Source organism: Siphateles boraxobius, unplaced genomic scaffold (assembly GCF_051911475.1).
Source record: "Siphateles boraxobius isolate OS27281-9 unplaced genomic scaffold, OSU_SipBor_1 31, whole genome shotgun sequence".
NCBI lineage: Eukaryota > Metazoa > Chordata > Actinopteri > Cypriniformes > Leuciscidae > Siphateles > Siphateles boraxobius.
The window spans coordinates 880,647-901,892 of record NW_027508931.1 but is presented as its reverse complement, the minus strand read 5'-3'; the positions used below and the strand labels follow the sequence as shown (position 1 = coordinate 901,892).

The following is a 21,246-nucleotide window of genomic DNA, read 5'->3' as shown; positions in this document are numbered from 1 at the left end:
GTAACATGGCCAAGTTGTTATGATCATTTCTACTTATTTAAAAGTTGTGATTGGCTTCATATCTGTGATCTTTCCCGTCATTCAGAGTCTCAGAATCTGCCCAAACAGCCTCCTCTCATGCTGGCTCTGGGTCAGGCCACCGAGTGCGTGCAGCTGATGGCCAGGGTTCGCTCTGGTTCCTGCTCCTTCGCCAGAGTCGACAACTTTTTGCACTAGCACTAGTCCAGGTGAGAGCATCAAGGTAATTATAGTCTGGAAAACGTTTTTTTTTTTACACAGTATTTTGATTTTAAATTTAAGTGTAGTTTTAGTTCGTTTTAAAATCCAGTTTGTATGTCATTTGCATCTTTGAAAAATTATTATGTTTAGTTCTGTTTTTATTTTAATTCAGTATAATAATTTAAGTTTTCATTCCTTATAACACAAGAACATAGATCATTCTGTGTATAATTGTATAGTCACAGAAAAAAAACTTTTGAAAAATGATATAGTTATATATAAGATATATATTATTATGACTGTCATCGCACCCTTTTTGGGGATTATTCACACCCTTATTGTGAAATTAAGCTTAATAACAATAATAATTCATTACATTTATATGGCGCTTTTCTTTGCACTCAAAGCGCTTTACATAGAAGGGGGAATCTCCTCAACCACCACCAATGTGCAGCGACCACCTGGATGATGCGACGGCAGCCATATTGCGCCAGAACGCCCACCACACACCAGCTTATTGGTGGAGAGGATAACACCATTTATCTTAATGCGGTTATTTTGTTATCATTTGCTATATCCAGCAAAGTAAACTTTCATATTGAAGGGTGAATTACACAAATCTGTATTTTCTGCAAGCTGTTTTTAAAGATAAATTTAGGTGTCTTTCCCAAAAAAGGACACTTGGAAGCTTCAAAAGTTCAGATGTGATACCACACAGGACCACACTGAAACCCCTAAACCATCCTTCTTGACACGACTGTATATACTTACTACAGTACAAGGATCCATTCAGATTTACTAAACACTGCAACATACACATAACAGATAACGTTGGAAACAACGTGAATGTACTGAAATGCGTCTGTGCATAAATACAGTACAATGTGCGATCAGTTTATCAAGAGCCCACATGCATGATTTGTTTGCTTCTCAATATAACGGACTCAATGTGCGTCACTGCAATCGTCTTTACCTTCATTACAATCCGCATTCATTAAAACTTTACTAGCGAGACGTTAGTTTGCTTTATCCAGCCGAGAAACTTCATTTGCGTATCATCTGGCCATGGGATGTTTTGATGTTCTGTTCGGTCTGTATTTCACACAGCGTGATACGTGAGAGCTTGCGCTCTACAGAAACAATCACAGAATACGACAGAGCTCGTGTTTTAAGGCTAAACACACACTAGAATGAATAATTCACTGAAAACGCAACATGAGCCTCTATTCTCTCTGCCATATATTGTTTTTTTTACATTAGCTCTGGTTTGCACTGATTGTTGGTTTTCATGGACTGAAAACTTTCCCGGAGTTTAGCAGCTTAAAATGATCTGATCGCAAACAGAGAAGCGAAAACGGCTTATTAAACACAATGCTTGCGCCATTGTAGATAAACTCCCGACTTCTAAGAACATCTAACTGCGTGACGTAATTTACATTTATTCATTCTAATGTATTTATTCATACATTTAGCCTAATTTCACGTGCTTCACTAAATTATTTGCATTAAAGGGTAAGTTCGGCGTTTTACAAGTAAAGCCCTATTTTAAGATCGTTTCTGATGAAATCGAAGATTAAAATTTGGAATCTTAACCCCCCCCAATCATTCATATAAACGCATTCAATTTTAGTTTACAAAGACGTGAAACTCACCGAGTGGTCTTGGGTGTTCACTGATATGCTCACACAAAAATCGCTGCAAAAGAAGCTTTTCAACAGGTTTTATCGTAGTTTTTGGAAGAATATCCGGTTGTGAGGCGTTTGGAAAAATAGGTCCACAGATTTACAACGAATGGTAAAACACCTAACACAAAAACCTAAAATTCTCTGGGCAGCAGCTTTTGTCCAAATTTTAATCTTAACCGTTCGATTTCATCAGAAACGATCTTAAAATAGGGCTTTACTTGTAAAACGCAGAACGACAGCCCTGATATATGTTCAAGTTCATCAACAAATTTTCCATTCCCAGTATGACCATGCTTGATCCCAAGAAAATACATGTAAATCAGACAGTCGCTTCTAAATGGTTGGTTCTTTTTTGATAGTGTATATTTTAATGATTAAACCAGACTATTCAACTTAAATACATAATACAAAAACAAAAGGTAATTTCTCTGTCAATTTTTAATTTTGTTTCTTTTGGTGCACTTTTATCCAGTCCAGGCCAGTGTTTATTATTTTGCAAAATTACTTTCTCATTTTTATTTTACTTAGGCTTTTTTTTTCTCACTGCTGGGTTTATTTCTTAAAATATTCCAGTATTTCTATTGTCCATGTTAAATACATAATCCTTTTGTATTTCCCTCAGGCAATGTTCAGGACGGCTACAAATAGGACTTTCCAGTTGTTTGCCATGACGAGAACATGCATTTGAATTGGTGTGTCGCTTGGCGTTTGCCAGAAGCAGCCGAGCAGAATGAATAGAAACATGAGAAGAGAGGCTTCTTTTTAAATTAGTATTATCAAATACAAATTGTGTGACACTATTTAAAGATAATTAATTATTCTGTTTATCTAGTCATTTTTATTTTAGTTTATATTTGGTCCGTTTGTTGTGCTCATTTTGAAAGAAATCAACTTCCCAAACTTTTTTTTTTTTTTTTTTTCATGGGTGAATTCAGTGCATAGTATTTCAAGCATACCATATCAACAATATACATAATGGTAAGTTCCTACTGAAAATTTGAGCTACGCACTCTGGTTTTTCTCAGTCAGAGCTCAGGTATTTAGACAAATGTTCTTTTATTTGCGGAAACAGGTGTCGCTTCACCAGACCATACTGTGGATTTTAAAGCAGGTCCTTTTCTATGTAAAAGCAAATTCTATAGATTATTTTTATTATTATTTGGTCAACCTAGGCTGCCCCTTTAGGAATAGATGAACGTTGATGTTGTGCATACAGAAGTTTGGCGACCTTCCAATGTTTTCATTGGAGTAAGTGTGCAAACGAGGGTGAGATAATGCATGGCTCATATAGTGTCTCACCTTTTAAGCTACTTTAGCATCTCAGGCACCAGCACAAGTTTCATTAGACACAATCACACAGTGACGGCGCAGACTTGCCTTTGGGTCCAATGTAGATTAATTATATTTTCAATCATAGACCTTTGCCCTAAATGGATCTATTTTACCGATATTTTACCATCTTTATAGCCGTGGGTATCATGCAAATGTCAACCTTCACTTTTTTTAAGTTAGGTATATTGAAGTTAACTTGTGGTTTTCTAATTTTTGTGGCTGTACCAAATAAAAAAGGCAGTTTTTGACTAAAGAAATTTAAGGTTAGTTTGATTACTGATAAGCTCAACTGAAGCTCGCGGACTAACTTCGTATACTAAGTCTGTACATTTTATATCCATGTGAATAGTGTCACTGTGTTGATAGTTCTCCTGTTAGATTAATAACTATACAGACTGACACCGTTTCAACTTTTGTTATGGGTTGTTTCATTGGCTGTTGAGTACCGTTGTTCAAGTTTTGTTACCATTGGATGCACTGTACTTCGATTAATGCACATGATGCATTACTGTATCCGTCTACCTCTCCTGTTCAGTAATGGAGGGACAGAGTATGAACTTGCAGCATGCAAGACAATTGAGCGTTCCTAAAAATGAACAGAAAACTTGCAAACAAAATTTATTTATCACCTAGAACATCTCCTTAAATTGCAATTGTGTTTGTTGCTCCAGAACTTCACCTCGACCTCATATCCGTGCAATTGTTTGTTTTTTCCCCCCTCTGAGATGTTCTTTAACTATCTTTTTCTTGGCCTTTGTAAGTGTGATGTTAACTGGCTCAGGCACTTTTTCCTGTAGCCAGCCTGTTTCTTTTCAGTTTTTTTTTCATTCTTTCTTTTATTCTGATCATCCATGAAGGAAAAACTATCAATCGACCCCTTGTCAACCCAGCATTTCACTCAGCCAGCACGCCGCTGTGGTGTTGAATGTAGCTTAACCGATTTTACTTTCCACATTTTTTTGCTGCTGGCCATCATGAGATTGTTACATTCCCGTATCTACACCTGCTTTTGTTCTTTTCAGTTATACCTCACTTACTCTTAGGACAGTGCTGTCTAGCTTGTTGTATCGTGTCAGGCATTTTAACAGAAGGTTTGTGTAGTGCAGTAACCATTTTGGTCGACCTGCAGATCATCTGGTGGAAGTTAGAGGCCACAGGGTCACTGGAAAGTTGCACATGCTCCTCAATATCTAAAATAAACTTGGCCTTCCCAACTCTGGAGTTACATAATGGATATAGGAGCCCCCACCTTGTGTTTTTAGCAGTGTTTGTGTCAATCTGATTCAGTGGGGTAGACATTTTACACATCCTGATCCCTAATGATCTCAGTCAACTTATTTTACCATTTTACTCCACTAAATGGGTCAGTTTGATTGTTAAATGGTGGTATCTTGTTGCATGGGGACATCTTGTGTAACTATTTACTTATGTTTGAGTTACAAAATGGCAGTTTGTAGAGAAGCACTCATACTTCTACTGACCTGTCCGCTTTACGTCTTTTGTCATGGGGCGGCTTTTTAATGCCAAATATGTTTTGGAACTTATCATAATCTAACCACCTATAATGAATATTGTTGTTTTAAAAGAATCCATCATAGAATGTCATATTGGCTTTAAATAGGGACGTACGTACATACATCGAAGGGAAGAAAGTAGCCAAAATGTGTCATGTTCCTGCTTCAAAAGACAATGGAGCAAGACGAATGGAATGGAGTACAGCAAGCTGTGCACAGTTTACTTCTATTACGATTTTAATTTTATTTGAGTTTTCTTTTAGCAATTGTGAAATGAGTTACCCTCTACTTAGCATGAACCTTTAAAACAACAAAAACAAGAAAAACAATTAAAAAATGAAAAAGAAAAAAAGACATACCTATGTACTGGAAACATGATAAAGAAATATTGTACTCATTTAATTTTGACAGAATTATTTTTATTAAAATACACATCCATGAGCAAATGGTGTCTGTCTTTTGTATTATTTTAATATTGTTTCTTTGTATGTATATATATATATCTGTATATATACTGCTTTTGTGTAATAGAAGAAGAATATAAGTATTCATTGGCATTTTATGTGTGTAAATAGAGTATGGAGTCATGCTCAGCTCAGGATCATATGTGTGGTAGTGTACAGATCTATGGGCTGCTGCTGTTCCAGATGTCTGTCTCTGTCTGAGGTGAAGATGGAGGAGGACTGGGTCTCCGCAGCAGACATGTTGGGTGTCTCCTCTGAGTGATGGCTGTCTGGAAGTGTGAACTCATTGTTTATATACTGATACAGGCTCCTGGCCTTCCTCCTCTTTGCTGGGGGAACTACAGAAAGAAAACATTATTGGTTAAGATTAGTCTCTATGAGCATCAGTACTGTTTAGGTTCTATTGTGAAGTGTTTTCATGCAATGCCTATGTTATTCAGATCATTTACTGAGATTCTGATATATGTGCCTCCCTTATTATTACACCTACATTTGCATGAATTCATTCATTTATTCAAAGGAATTTTAATAGTATAGTGCTATATTAATATAAATAATGAGAGTATGTGTCAAGTGCTAAGTGCAAATAGTAATGCAACATGATGTGCATGTAAGAAAGTCATGTTGATTGGACTGACTGACACAGTCAGTAGAATGGATGCATTTGGAAATAATAGAAAGATATTGAATCTAGTACAAATATACATCAGAATAAACGTACAAAGGTGGCTTGATGAGGAAGGATGTTGATGGTCCATCAGACACTGGTCACTAGTCTTTCTCAGAGGCTTCTGTTTTTGAGTTCTGGACCTGGATGACCCTGTAACTTCAGATTCTCTTTTGACATCCTTTTTATGATAGGCTGATTTGATTGAGAAGTTCGGATGCTGAAATACATGGACGTTACCTCTGGACATTCTGTGATAATACATAATTATACATTAAAAACAGTTTCACATGGCTAATATGAATATATTTATATTTTGGAAAATTATATACAGTAGTTGCCCAAAGTGATGTCCATAGTGGGGATGTTTGTTTTTAATGACCCTAAAAGTTCAATTAAACAATCAAAATATGAGGAATATATATTTAATAAGAGGGAAGAATAGACCTAAACTTGGTTGAGGTATTTATCGGACAGAATTATTTGGCAAAAAAAAAGAGAAACAAAAATAAAACGCTCACAGAAAAAAATCATACATTGGCTACAAAATCAGTTATTAATATTTTGTCGGTTCTCTTTTGTTTTTGCATGTGTTTGTAATTTTTTTGTACAACAGCCTGGCCAAAAATGATGTCGGCACAATTTGGCAAGTTTCATTATACAAATAAAACAATTGACAACTACACAATATGCTTACAAAATATTAAATCACATTTTTAATAATATTTTAATAATCACTTTTGGCCATATAATTACAGCTTGGTCATTTTCAAGGCTTTATACATCCTCCATAGGAGTACTGTGAGATTGTTGTCTGTGTTGGTGTTTATAAATAATTATAGCAAGAGCATACCTTGCCATCTTCTTAAAGCCATAAGCAAGCATGGAAGTATGGAGACCGGTAAGATCTTTAAGCTCCTTTAATGAGGAGAGTTCATTACATCTACTGAGTTCCTCCTCATAAAGCTCACCGTTGACCACCACAGACCCGCCATCACCCCACTGCAACACAAGTAAATCAGGTAAAGTAGTACAGAAACACCCTTTTTCATTTTTGTATTTTATGAAAAGTAGTACCTGTCAAAAGTTAAAAATACAGAAAAAAATAATAATACTGTGAATTAATATTACAATAAAAAATAGGGGTTTTCTATTTTAAAATAATTTATTTCTGTGATGCAGAGCTGAATTTTCAGGATCATTAATCCAGTCTTCAGTGTCGCATGATCCTTCAGAAATCATTCTAATATGCTGATGTATTATCAGTGTTGGAAAGAGTTGTGCTGCTTAATTGTTTATTAGTACTAATACTTACATCAGCAAAGATGTGTTCAATTGGTAAAAGTGATTTATATTGTTAGAAAATATTTATATTTTGAACAAATGCTGTTCTGTTAAATTTTGTATTCATCAATGAATCATGAAAAAATGTATCACAGGTTCCAAAAATATCAATAGCAGCACAACATTGATAATAATTGAGTAGGCTGTCTAATCAGCATATTATTTCTGAAGGATCAGATGATGCTGAACGCTGGAGTAATGATGCTGAAAATTCAGCTTTTCATCACAGAAATAAATAATATTTTAAAGTATATTAAAATAGAAAACCATTATTTTAAATAGTAGGCCTAATAATATTTTTTTACAATATTACAGTTTTTTCCTGTACTATAAAGGCAGACTTGATATGAGACGTCTTTCAAAAATATTAAAACAGTAACCGCGACAGTGTAACATTAGGCCTAACGTTATTATTACTGGCTGGCCTTCCCTTTCCAGATAAACACGTCGTCGGGAAGTTGCTCTTTCAGGCTTTTAACCAGACTGTAAAAATAAATATGGACGTAGTCCGTGACGTCACCCGTAGGTTTCTGAAGAGCATTTTTGAACATGTTTTTGAAGCCTAAATAATTAACTATTTAATTAACTTCCGTGTTGGCTTCACAAGAGAAACTGGAAGGTTGCCACTCGCTTTTAACATGCAATACTTTCGTGAAATTATGTTTACTATAATTGTGTTAACATTCTATTTTCATGCTCTCCTCTAGTCTAGACCATGTAACGTTAGGTCAGATTTCCTCAAATATTTCAGAATCATGGGCTTAAGCCTGAGGAGGGAAACGATTTTTAACTGAATTGAAAGAATCTTGATTGTTTCAGACCTGAAAGGATCGGTTACCCGGATCATCAATGATAACTGCCAATATTTTCAAAAAATCCGTCGTGGAGTATTTTAACGGTTTACTGTTTTTACGCGACTTCCTTCTCATTATGCAGTGTCAATTTTTCAAATGAGCTGCCTGTGCTTGGCTGCCTGTTATGGAAATTGTCCAGGTGAGAATCTTGAGAGCCGTTTGGTAACTATAGGAACATGTTTGGATGGTCATTACCAGCGTTAGACAACAGAGGGCGCAAACACCCTTTATTTCACACTTGTGTTCAACAGGCAGGAGTCCACTAGACTAGAGGGCCTCAGTAAACCTGTAAATTAACCATTTACATATTCAGGAGAAAAATCATGAACTTTACAAGCACTTTACAGCCTTGGCAAACAAAATTTCAAAAATTTTCCCCATAATTGTCAGTGGCCTTAAACATTTGTATTAGCTAATTATTGGTTTTTGATGGATTGCTGATGTCCTTTAAAAAAGTTATAGGCTAGTTGAGCAGCAGGTTTTAGTTATGAAGAAATATGTCTGCAGTTCTGCATCTGTGAACCTTCTGCTCTAGTCAGTGCGCTTACATCGCATTGATTTTCGGACAGACAGTATTGCAATCTGAGGTAAGGTATCGCAAATCCAATGTATCCTTTATTTGTAATGCAATAATGCTTAATTTCTTTGAACTGTGGGTGAAGTGCATCCACAGCTACTACTTCCGGTTAAAATGGAAATAACCAGGTTTTCATAAACCACAGTTCCCTTAGTTCTATGCACGAATAATCTTTTGGTTAAAAATATGAGTACAGTGTCTATACAAAATAGACTTGTAAATATATCAGTCTTTTGTGAATTGATTTAAGCATGGGTTACACTATTATAATTTGATGTAGTTTCAGTGTACTTACTCAAATAAGTACTGTGTAATATGAATTAATTACATGTACTTACAATAAGTACTGTGTAATATGAATTAATTACATGTACTTACTATAGAGTTAAGGTTTGGTTTAGGGTTAGTTACTTGTAATTATGCATAATTTACTGTTATTACTATAGGAAGTACTGTGTAACTACATCACCTTAAAATAAATTGTAACCAAAGCATGATACAAATTGTACTAATCATGTTGCAAAATTTCATTACAGAAGTAAGAATGTAAATAATGTGTTTAAACAAGGAAACAGGTAATCGAAATAAATGTTAAATACTTTTATTATCTTGATAGAACATTTTATAATCCGCTTATATCATTCACAGTATTGTACACCTTGACCCATATGATTATAATAAAAACACAAGCGTCTAAAGATTTGAATTTTGTGATTCTCAAAAGAAATAGAAACCTCCTTTCCAGAATTCTAATATACATACAAAAGTACAAGAATAAGAAAAATACTTTCCATAATTTACACATATATAAAATGCTCTTTTTTATAAAAAGGGCTCCTAGTGTACAAAAGTGTCTGTCATTACATATTTCTATTTATACACATATTTGGACATACACAAAAAAATAATGCTCTTGTGGTATTATTGGTGCTCCAATTGTGTGCTGTTTAAATCCCATCACTTTCTTTTTAAAAACCCAGAGCATCACTTTCTATTTACTCTCTCCATCCAGAGAATGACAATAAAACATATTCAATTAAATACAGATAACAAAACAAAGTGACAAGTTAGGCTTCTCCAGCTGTCTCTTGCAATACGTTTCAAATCGCCCTCCGGTTTCAGTAACAACGTTGTAGTGAAAACCCGAGGCAATGAGTCACTAGTGTCATTGTGCAGATGTTACGTCTAGACCTGTTCAAATAAACTACATTCTCTTTCAGACTCAAGGCTACCTTGATAAATGTCAGTTTTGCACAAAATAAGACACGTCATTTGTTTTTTTTTGATCGAGTTAAACCAGATAACGCTCAACAGATGAGGCTACACCTTCATCAATCACACCCATCAGTTATGACACGGTAAGACCGGCTTCCTAATTCCTTTCACTGACACCTGCTTCTGAGAATTTAAAACTCGAGATGTCCTTCAAAACATTCGGAATACATATTAGTAACATTTTCATTCATCCCCAAATGTAATCATTATAAAAGGAGAATTAGCTCATCAGCCCATCTGGAATTAAGTTCCTGGGATATTTTATGCATTTCACTGTCCTTCCTCCATCAATGCTTCTTGGTTTGATAGACAGCCTTTGAAGCGCTGGACGTCCCGAGGCAGGTATCTCCACAGTCTAAACAAGCGCTCACCTGGGAACTCGTTGCCTGAAGACAGCGCTCGGGTCTGTTGGACATTAGAGAAACCAATATTTGGCTCGGAGTCTGATAGTGTCCACCTCAGTGCCGTTTCTGTAAGATTATACTTTCAAAATATGACTGAACGCACATACACACACTCACCATGGCTAAAAAAGCCTCACAGCTTTGGCCATCAGGAGTGGACCGTGTGGAAAAGGTCCCAATGTGCAGAATTCTGGCTTTTCCAAACATGAAAGGAATTTCCTTTTTTCTCTTAACAGAAAAACGGAGTGAGTCAATGAGAGGTCAAGTCTTTCTGGTGCCAGTTAAGGATATGGATTCCTATTTTTCTGGAGGCCGCGGTGGGGGTGGGGGTGGGGGGGGGGATGGGGGGACTAAAAACAATGCAAGAAAAACGGGTTGTTGTCCTTCAAAAAGAAAGAAACTGTCCAAGACTGCCTCTTTCAACAATAAAAGCAAAATTCAAACCATTTTGTAAACCTTAAAGGGACAGCTCACCCAAAAATAGAAATTCAGTCACTCGGCTCTTGTCAATCCAAACCTGTATGACTTTCTTTCTTATGTGGAACCTGAGAGAAGATATTTTATGAAATGTCTCCGGGTTTTTTATGTCCATACATTGGAACTGTTTGAATACTGTGTTCCACAGAAGAAAGGAGTCATATAAGTTTGGAACGACATGATGGAGAGTAATTTACAAGAATTACATTTTTGGGTGTATAATCCTTTAAAGGGATAGTTCACCCAAAAGTTCTGTCATCATTTACTCATCTTCGTGTTGTTTCAAACCTGTGTGAGTTTCTTTCTTCTGTTGAACACAAAAGAAGATATTTTAAAGAATGTTGGTAATTAGACAGTTGACCGTATTTTTTCCCCACTACAGAAGTCAGTGGGTGCTGTCACTGTCTGGTTACCAACATTCTTGATAATATCTTCTTTTGTGTTCAGCGGAATAAAGAAACTCAAGGTTTGGAACAACTTGAGGGTGAGTAATGACAAAATTTTCATTTCTGGGTGAACTATCCTTTTCATGTTACAAGATGGAAATGAAAACTTTTGGGGGGGGGGGGGGTTCTCTTCCATTTATGAAAAAACCTCAATATATTTAAACATTGCTTATTTTTTTACATCAGAGATAATGAATGTAAAAAATTAAGCCAATTTGGGGTGTTAACATGGCTTTTGAACAAACAAGAGTGTTAAAGAATAAGTAAAAATATGTTTAATGTTCTCATAATGGTATTGATCTTAATGCTACACTTCCAGTCTCTCATGTACTGCACATTCTTGAGATTTTCGCTTTTAAAAATGTGATTGATAAACACATGGATTAGTAGTGAGAAGAATGCAAATAACACCACTTCAAAATCATCATGTAGAGCACATTTTGGTGGACATTGAGCGACAGAAACTATGATCAGCATCAGAATGAGATGATATGAGCAACACTGATCAGATCTGTTTTAACACTCCTATATTTTTCTCCACCTCCTCCTCCTCGTCTTTCATCATAATCATCATCATCAATGCAAAAGGCATCATAAAAAGTGAGATGAATCCACAACAAGACACATCATTTCCACAGAGGCGATGTGTTGGTCTCTCACGTCCTCTGAGTGATAACGTCAGGCATCCCAGTAGCAACTAGCACACTTCCTTGGAGTCAATAGAGATGAATATGGTTGATTTTTCCCAAAAGAAGAAAAAATAACTAAGGCGAGAGGAATGGAGAGCCATAAGGCACTTCCATACAGTGCAACCTGTGTGTTCTGGGCCAGGGACCTCATTCACGGGGAAGATTGTGAATAGGTTGTTGTTTGTGATAGTAACGACCGAAAAATAATAGCTGATCATATAATAGTTCCTTCATTTTATTATAAATGTGCATAAAGGCTCTTAACAGTGGTGTGAATCCTACTGTAGCTCACAACGTAATGAAGTTTCCGTCCTCTCTCATGCTTTCTTGGCTACTGCTTGTCTTGGTGGGACTGCCGTTATGTGTAGGTGTGGTCAGAGAGCTTAAAGAGCTGCTACTGGGCAAGGAAACACTTTGTGGGAGGGGCCTTTGTGCAAATGCACCCGACGACAGGGCGTTACCATGGCTGCCGTTGCCATTAGTCATACGGTGTGGCATGTACAGGTTGTCGTTCTCGATGATGAGGTCCGTATCATCGTCACTGTCGCCCTCGGCCACACTGTTGCTGCATTGGCTTGCGTTCTGTGAGGCGGGGCTGGGGGCGGAGTCATGCGAAAGGGCGGAGACGCCCGAGCCAGCTGAACTATTGCCGGCAGATGTTTTACTCGCACGGTGAATCGTGTTGCTGCGCTGATTGGCGGGTTTTACCGTCACGATGAGGTTGTGGCTGTTAGCCACCATCATGTCAGTGACCTGGTCCAGTGATTTCCCGGCCACATCGATACCATTCACCTCGAGAATCTCGTCATTGACTCCCAGCAACCCCGTGCTCTCTGCCAAACCGCCTTTCACGAGGCGGGAGATGAAGACGCCGGGAACTTTCTCCACCCCTTGAGGAGTGACGCGGACACTGACGCCATCACGGATGTAAAAGCCGAGGGGTTTGTGGGTGCCGTGCTTGTGCAGACGGACACGGAGATGCGTGTCGGGTAAGATGTCCACATCTATGATAGAAGAGATCTGCCGGAAATCCTGGGGATTGCTGATGAGCAGCGCCGGTTTGGACTTGGACTGTTGTGCTTGACGCAGACCAGCTAGGCCCTTTTTTCTTCTCTGGAGAGAGCCTGTGGGGAACGGCACGGAGTCGTCTACATCTGAGGAGAGAGAGAGAAACTAGTTATATATATATGATGATATATGTTGATAAATGTATATATGCATGTATATGTACGTATATATACGTTATATATTTATATATATATATATATATATATATATATATTAAAAAAATATATTTTTTGTATGATTTTTCATGTCTCTTATGCTCATCAAGTTTTTTTTATTCAAATATAGTAAAACAGTAATATTATAAAATATTATTATATTTTAAAATAAGTTTTTATTTTATTTTAATATTTTGTGAAATGTAAATTTATTTCTGTAATGGCAAAGCTGAATTTTCAGATGATCCATCAGGAATCATTTCTAATATGCTGATTTGATGCTCAAGTAGTATTTCTTATTGTCAATGTTGAAAACGGATGTGCTGCTTAACATGTGATAACCGTGATGCACTCTCAGGATACTTTGAAGAATAGAAAGTTCAAAAGAACAGCATTTATTTGAAACTTAAATCTTTTGTAACATTAAAAATGTCTTCACTGACACTTTTGATCAATTTAATGTGTTCTCCTTCCTGAAAAACTTTTGAAAGGCAGCGTTACACACACACACACACACACACTATAGAAAGGGAACATCATTTTACTTCCCAGACAACATTTATTTAAGGTTACAGACACACACACACTCAATATAGAAAGGGAACCTCATTTTTCCCAGACAACATTTATTTAAGGTGTGCTAAAGCCTGAAACTAGATAAACTGAGACGTGCTGCTTTTATCTCCCCATCAAATTCTTCCTGTCGACGCCTAAAGAAACTCTCCTCTCAACTCCATAAAAACCCACAATTTGGCCAGTAAATTTAGAAAGATCTACTGTACATACTGCAGTTCAGGTTTATCACTGACATAAAATAATGTTCCCTGTTACTAAAAATGAACTCAAGGAGATACAAAGCACCTCGCTATGTTATTCACCATCTGTCCTACCAGTATCACATCATTGTGACCTCAATTATAAAATTGATCCCCATAAATCAATTTTAGATTTATTTTTTCAATGTTCTCTAAAATGATTCAATATGACTGATTGCTGAATGTTAATATAGAGCAATAATAAGGATTTGACAAACAGAAGAGACCATATCATAATAAAAACCGAGTGGCAGAAATGGATGGATGAACAAACAAGGATTGTAATAAATCTGTCCAAGGCACTTGCAATAGGTCAAGGGTCACGAGATGGAATCAGATTAAAAGGCAGATTAATCAAAGCCTCTCTCCCCACACACATAATATTCACTGTTCAAAAGATCCAAACAATCACAGCTGATATGTCGGACTAGAAAAATGGGAAAAAACGAGACTTGTTTTAGCCGATGAGCAGGTAACGGAGAACAGAGGGCTCTCCTGACTGGAATCTGGTGGGAGGTAACATGCGTCAGTATAGAGAATGTTTTTGGTTATTTTTAAACTGCAGCAGGGGTTTTGAGCGTGGGTCTTCATGGAGAGGGATTTTTTGTGATTATGAAAGCACAGCCTGCTGGGAGTAGAAATAGCAGAAGCCATCAACACCTTCTCCTCAGTCTGCTGACTAACATTAAACTGTGTGTCTGTTTTCTGCATTGAGCTCATTTAGCTCTAAAGCCTAATAGCAAACATTCTAGATTATTACATTTTCTGAAGATTTTGGGGTGTTCTGAGTGGTTGTTAGCGCATTGCTACACGCTTGCTAGGTGGTTACTTACTGGCCGATGTTTATAGCATGGAAGGAACGATTTTAGTAAGAAACGGGTCCAGCTATATTTCAACTTGAGCTTGGGTCGGCACGACACGATTATAAACCATTCTCAAAATGGTTGGCATGTAGAATGTAGGTAGTGATGTTGCCACTCACATATTGTCACTTGTCTGTTGCCAGTTTCTCTGTAGTAGGCCAAGCATGCTATTTATGCCAAGTAAACTGTTATTAATAAAATTTAAAGAAATATCTGATCATCCCCCATAATGCTGTCACTATTATTTACATCTCATATTGTCTGTAAACTCTTGCATTACTGTAATGCATTTGTATAAAGAGCTGTTATCAGTCCCACAATGGAAAATGAAACCATATCCGCACCAGCTGGGCCGGATCGGCACGGAATGGAACGATTAAGCAATGAGAAAGGTTTGGCCCCGCGGTGGAAAAGCATCTTAAGTCTCCTTAGGAAAAAAATTATCCATCTTAAGTGAGCGTACCTTCATCTACAGTTTGGAAATTTTATTTGTACCTTGGTTTGTCCATCTAGCATTTTTTATTTGCAATATCCCAAAATTTGCAAAAAAAAATGTGTCGATGGCAGTGTAGTATATAGTATTATTTATATGCTATAGTATTTATTAAGATTTTTAATTAGCTTTTATTTTTATATTTTCAGTTTTCACAATTTATTTTTAGTAAATTTTAGTACTTAAACATTTTATTTCAGTTATTTGCCAAGACAACATTTCTCTTTTTTTAGTTTCTAGATTTATTTTAGGTTTTAAAAATGAATTTATATTTATTTCGGCTTTATTTCAGTTAACAAAAACTATTTTTAACAGTTTGCGTTTTAGTTAAAAATTACACTGGTTGGATTGGGATTGAAGGATTGAAACCTTGCAAAAGACATTTTGGTCACGAAATTTGTCTTCAGTCCCTGCCGGTTTGTAGGAAGGGTCTGAAGTTTGTAGGATTGTTTTTCACTCATTTTATCATCTGCCAGGCAAAAATCATAAATATATTCACTTAGAAAAGAAATAGCACAAACAGTATACAAAGTTTAGCTTGATAGCAGTACAAAGCTTAGTAGAACATTAAAAACATATATGCAATGCATCCCTTAAAATCTCCAACAACTTAAAATACGTTTCTTGGTTCAATACCATTTCAAACCATCTGTGCCATCTGAAAGAAACGGCCCAGCATGCACCTCTAGAGGAGATCACATGATGGGGATTATATTAATTAGTCTGTTTGACTGAAGGCCCAGGTTTGTCTTAAGAGCCACAAACAGTAGATTACCAGCTCGCATCTAATTAATTACCATCAGGCCCCAGGGGCCTGTATGTGGATGGGGTGATGGGTGGTGAACTCTGACCCCTGTGCTCTTATGGAGAATATGACACACTGCAGAAGGCAAAAACAATAGAGATGCACAAGCCATAATGTGTGTTTGTGTGACCCCATATTTAATCTGCATAAATGTGTACATATTGTAAAAATGTAAATATTTTACCTGAGCACAGACAGTATCGTCCATTGCACATGACTGCCAGAGCGTGGCTCTATTTATGAACACTGTAAGTAGCTGATATAGTATGCCAGGCACACCGCCCCTCTCCCTGTCTCACTACATTAGTCTGGTGTCTGGACCCCCACAGAGATCAGGACAGCTTCTGTTATTAAACCTGCTCACGGGCTGGAGAGCGAGAGAGGTACCCAGGGAGAGGGATCCTGCCAGAGATGGGAATAACGGGCTGGCCTGAGGATATCCAGCAGGTCCAGCAACGCTCATGGTTAATATGTGGAGGCGGAGACCACGCTAACTCCCAGCCCTGCCTCCAAACTGCGCATTATGCGTTAAGACGTACAGCTAAAGCGTTAATTTTCATGTGGGTGTGTGCGTGTAGATTAGGCCAGTGACTTGTGTAATCTTGTAAACATTACTAATTAACAAAATGGCGTGATGTATTGCTTAGAGATCAGAAGCTAATGCATCTCAAGGATGATTTAGAGATGCCATCCCGTTAGCAATCTCTCTCCCACACACATACACATCCTCACACAAACAATATATTCAAAGCTGACTGCGACTAAAACGTTTGCAAATGCGACAAAAAAAGTCGGTACAAGCTTGTGTGCATCGTCTTGTGAGCTGCGCTTAGTTATGAACACAGTGAGAGCTGTGATGTCCAATTTGTGAACAATTGACTCTTATGAGCCAGTTCTTTTTAATGAGACGATTAAATAGATCTTGAACTTGTATGCGAGTAAGCGGTTTGAATCAGACTCAGTCAGTGGCAGTACTACAATAACAGTATCCAATGGGAATTAAACCACTTCTGAACAACATTCTTTATCTGTTTAACTAAAATCTTAAAACTTTAATTTTATTCTGGAGCTTTGACACTTATATTAAGACTAACACTGAAAACCCACTTGCCCTCCTTAGTAACCATCTCAGGGTGCTTTCACACTGGCAGTTTAGCTCAAAACGGCACGGTTTGCATGAAAAACTACTCCAAGTTTTCTGAAGAGACACAATCGCTTTTTATGATGAACGGATCGAATTTAGGCTTTCATTTACATATAAACATTCATCAACTCCCACATCAATTGTGGTAAACAGAAGCTCATGTTTGCTTGATGTTATGCATCACATTTGAGCTTCTACAAGAACCAATGAGGTTCATTCTCGTCTGTTACACCGTGTCCTAACTACACGCAACGCACGATAAAAGGTATCTTTTCCATGTTAATCAGAGTTTTTGATTATGTATCCTACTTATCAATTTTCTTGCGATTGCCGTCAAGATTATTACTCCCTAGTGCTGTGCACCAGCCGCGAGACTCCGCCCACACGCTGTTCTGATTGGCTGTGGGTTTTGATTGATTTCGCCGCATCTCGCAGTCGCGTCTGGTTAGGACACAGTGTTACGCAGCATGTTTGAGCTTCTTCAAGAGATTTGTTCTCACGTGTCAAGCAGGTTCGCTTGAACTACTGTTTATGTTCGCTGATCAATGTTTAAATGTGAATAAAAGCCTAAATTAAATCTGTTCATCATATAAAGTGATCAAGTCTCTAATTTAAAAAAAAAATTGGACTAAACCACTCAATTCATATGGATTTGTATTACGAGCTCTATGAACTTTTTGAAGCGTCAAAGCGGTAGTTATGTAGTTCTCAGATTTCATCAAAAAGATCTTCATTTGTGTTCTGAAGATGAATGAAAATCTTACGTGTTTTGAACGACATGAGGTTGAATAAAAGATGACCATTTTTTTATTTTTGTGTGAACTAACCCTTTAAATTAGTGTGAAACCAGATTAATATATAACCACAATATGGGTAATCAAATGACCCTACTAATCATCAACCCGTTTCCAAAGCAACACGCACTACTGCGATACTGTATGTAGGCCTATAGTTTTAGCTGGGTTCAGACCGTGATGTATTTTCAGCTCTGCGTCAGACAAGACTAACAGCATCACTGAAGTGTTATCAGATTATGCTAGTCTGAAGGAGAAAGCAGCTAGAATTACCCATTACTACGTGCAGTTTAGACAGGAGGAGACGAAGACATTTTCTTTCTCAGGCAATACCGGAAAAAAAGAATATGTATTTGTCTTATTTAGAATAAACCTCTCGTCTAAACCATACTAGATAGAAAGGTGCAAGCATAAACCAAAACCCAAACGCCAGACTGCAGTGAAAGTTTTTCACAAGCACCGACTCACCTGAAAAATACAAGAAAACATCACAACTCCTGCCAGGTGTCTGAGGCCTCCAGGCACAGACTGAGCAGAGCTTTGTGAACATTGCTTTCTGGATTACAAAGATACTGAGAGACTTTAGAGACTTCCTCAGACACAGAGCACTGGGCACGGGTTGTGCGGACAAGAAAGATACATGGTATCTAAATACACTTTTTATGTCTGAAGTTCACCAACAGCCATAGTAAAGTAACATACTATATTAATAGAGACTTTATCTTTGTTCACTATATTGAGTCTGTTTGTAATAAACAGTCTCAATAATACTCCGTATTAAGAGTGCATGACATGGTATCAATAGTACATTCATGTCTTGTAAGGAAAACAACATTGACGTACAAGAACTGTTCAACAAAACCTCAATTCTTCTCAAACCAATATAAGAACATCATTACTTCCTCTCCAGTTCCTTGGTGAAGTATATTATTGTAGAACAGGATAGCTTATTGACCCATGATGCTACCTCCGGGCCGCGTGTTATGCTAGAATAGGGGAGCTTATTTACCCAGCGTTAACACCTAATAATGTGGTGTTATGGCAGGGCTGGACAGCTTATTGACTGCGATCCTACACAGGACATTGGTAGGTTATTAGCAGAGTCATATATCATGCTGAATGTGGAGCCAGTGTCTCTCACCAGCAGAGAATGGCTGCTGTGTATTTTTCTCTCAATGCAGGTCCAATATCACATCAAAACCTCAATGTATGACAATATGAACAACATTTTATGTGTTTAACATGTTCATTTTGTCAGAGAAAGGAACTTCTATCTTAATGCAAATGTAGGGCTGTCAATTAAACATTTTAATCAAAATATAGTCAATTAATGAAATCATATATATATATATATATATATATATATATATAAAAATTAACATGGCAATTATGTTAAATATAATAATTTAATATAGGCTATTTAATTATATATAATATATAATCATGTATAATTATTTGATTTCATTAATTATACATCAATTATATATAAATAGATATGCCAATTAATTATTAAATTATAAATGTAATGTTTTAAATTATTAGTATTATATTAAATATAAAATAAATGACAATAATATACATTTATATATTACCTATAATAATTGAACATTAATATTAAATCATAAATCCAATATACACGCACATATTAAATTATATATATTAATGTATAATTATTTCATTTAATTTATTATACAACAATTATATATAATTAGACATGGCAATTCATTATTAAATTAACTGTCAGCTATTAGTATTTTAATCATTAGTAATTATTAGTATTAGTAACTGCTTTTATTAGTATTATTATTGTTATTTAATTTTAAAGTTTTACTCAATTAACATGCCAATAATGTATATATTCAATATAATAATTTTTATGTAATTAATTGTACTAAATAAATATTAAATTGAAAGCCCAAGTACTGACTCTTGTCCATTACCAAACCTCAAAAGATGTGGTCTGGTCTTCAGCACAGTCCATTAACCAGGATTCTGGACAGTGTTGTCTCTGTCAGTCTCTCTGTAGACTTCAGGCAGGAACAAAGCACAGGTGGACAAGCTTGTCAAGATGAATAAAACAGGGTGACAGCTGGAGAGCACAGAGGACCAGACACCTGATGCTGTTAGAGGAAGGCAGGTGACACCGTCACATGGATCTGGATCTTATTACCTTATGGCTTAGTAACAGAAAAGTGTTGCTTTCCGTTTGTGCTAAAAAAAGAAAATCTCTTTTTTTACTCTTTTACTGCTGTAAATATATTTTCAAGTGAGAAGTCTTATTTAATACATAATGTTGCTTCAGAAATAAGCTTAGAATGCATTTTTAACACCTTTTCTGCTAAGTACAGCGCAGTACAGATAACAAGAACAGATTCAACGCACAAAACTCAGCTTGTACCAATGCTTGTGCTACGCAGCATCGTTCTATTTATATGGGCAGTGTGATTACTGTGACCTACTGTATTAATATGGGCACTGAAATGAATAGGCTCTGCATACCAGTGAGAAACAGGCTTAAATGTTATCACCTACAGTACTGTGAATGTCTGATTTAGGATGTTTGTCTAGTTCTGCATCTGTCCCATGTACTTCCACCCCATCATTCAGTAGTGTGCCTATTGGTTTGTTTGGGTGTGGCTGTCTGAAGTTCAGTGCTCTCACACACACACACACACACACACACACACACACACACACACACACACACACACACACACACACACACACACACACACACACACACACACACACACACACACACACACACACACACACACACACACACACACACACACACACACACACACACACACACACACACGGTACATGTGCATGGTCCTGACTGTCTGACCTCATCCTCTGTTACCACCATCTGGAGACTAACCCTTAGCCATATGGTCACCACGACAACAGCGATCCCCACTGCCACACGTGCTTAACCGTTTAAGATTCGATCAAACTTAGAACTGAACACTGAGACACTTACAGACACAGCCACACTTGTGCATTCAGCATGTTTTTTGATCCCATATAATAACATGAAGTAACATAAATAATAAGCCACTCAGTTAGATTTGATTTCATCATTCACTCACCCTCATCTGTTTTCCATGGAACAGAAAAGGAAATGCTAGGCAGAATATAAAGTAACAAAGTATTCTA

At 36.8% G+C, this 21,246-nt stretch overlaps 3 protein-coding genes across 5 annotated transcripts in view; 1 reads left to right on the top strand and 2 right to left on the bottom strand.

Moving 5' to 3' along the window:
• Window positions 1-5,196, top strand: part of ranbp10 (RAN binding protein 10) — a 44,375-nt gene extending 39,179 nt beyond the window's left edge. The window contains exons 14-15 of one of the 2 annotated variants that reach the window (XM_077248784.1): window positions 86-227; window positions 2,527-5,196. In XM_077248784.1, coding sequence (XP_077104899.1) covers window positions 86-216 — 131 coding nt within the window. In that variant the 3' untranslated portion in view covers window positions 217-227; window positions 2,527-5,196. Of the gene's footprint in view, window positions 1-85; window positions 242-2,526 lie in introns of both variants that reach the window. The other variant, XM_077248785.1, reaches the window with a different exon arrangement.
• Window positions 4,053-8,245, bottom strand: LOC143759169 (uncharacterized). The gene is made up of 4 exons (XM_077248786.1): window positions 8,047-8,245; window positions 6,735-6,883; window positions 5,936-6,132; window positions 4,053-5,552 (listed from the first exon to the last, which is right to left on the bottom strand). Exons 1-4 carry the CDS (start codon window positions 8,152-8,154, stop codon window positions 5,341-5,343), a joined length of 666 nt encoding a protein of 221 aa, XP_077104901.1. The 5' UTR covers window positions 8,155-8,245; the 3' UTR covers window positions 4,053-5,340.
• Window positions 8,246-9,241: 996 nt separating this feature from the next.
• The window catches only part of pard6a (par-6 family cell polarity regulator alpha), a 29,266-nt gene continuing 17,261 nt past the window's right edge, over window positions 9,242-21,246 (bottom strand). The window contains exons 3-4 of one of the 2 annotated variants that reach the window (XR_013212194.1): window positions 10,453-13,101; window positions 9,242-10,336 (exon numbers count right to left, since the gene is read on the bottom strand). Coding sequence is in view for 1 of the 2 variants with exons in the window: in XM_077248823.1 (XP_077104938.1) it covers window positions 12,236-13,101 (866 nt within the window). In the remaining variant the exon portion in view is untranslated. Of the gene's footprint in view, window positions 13,102-21,246 lie in introns of both variants that reach the window. The other variant, XM_077248823.1, reaches the window with a different exon arrangement.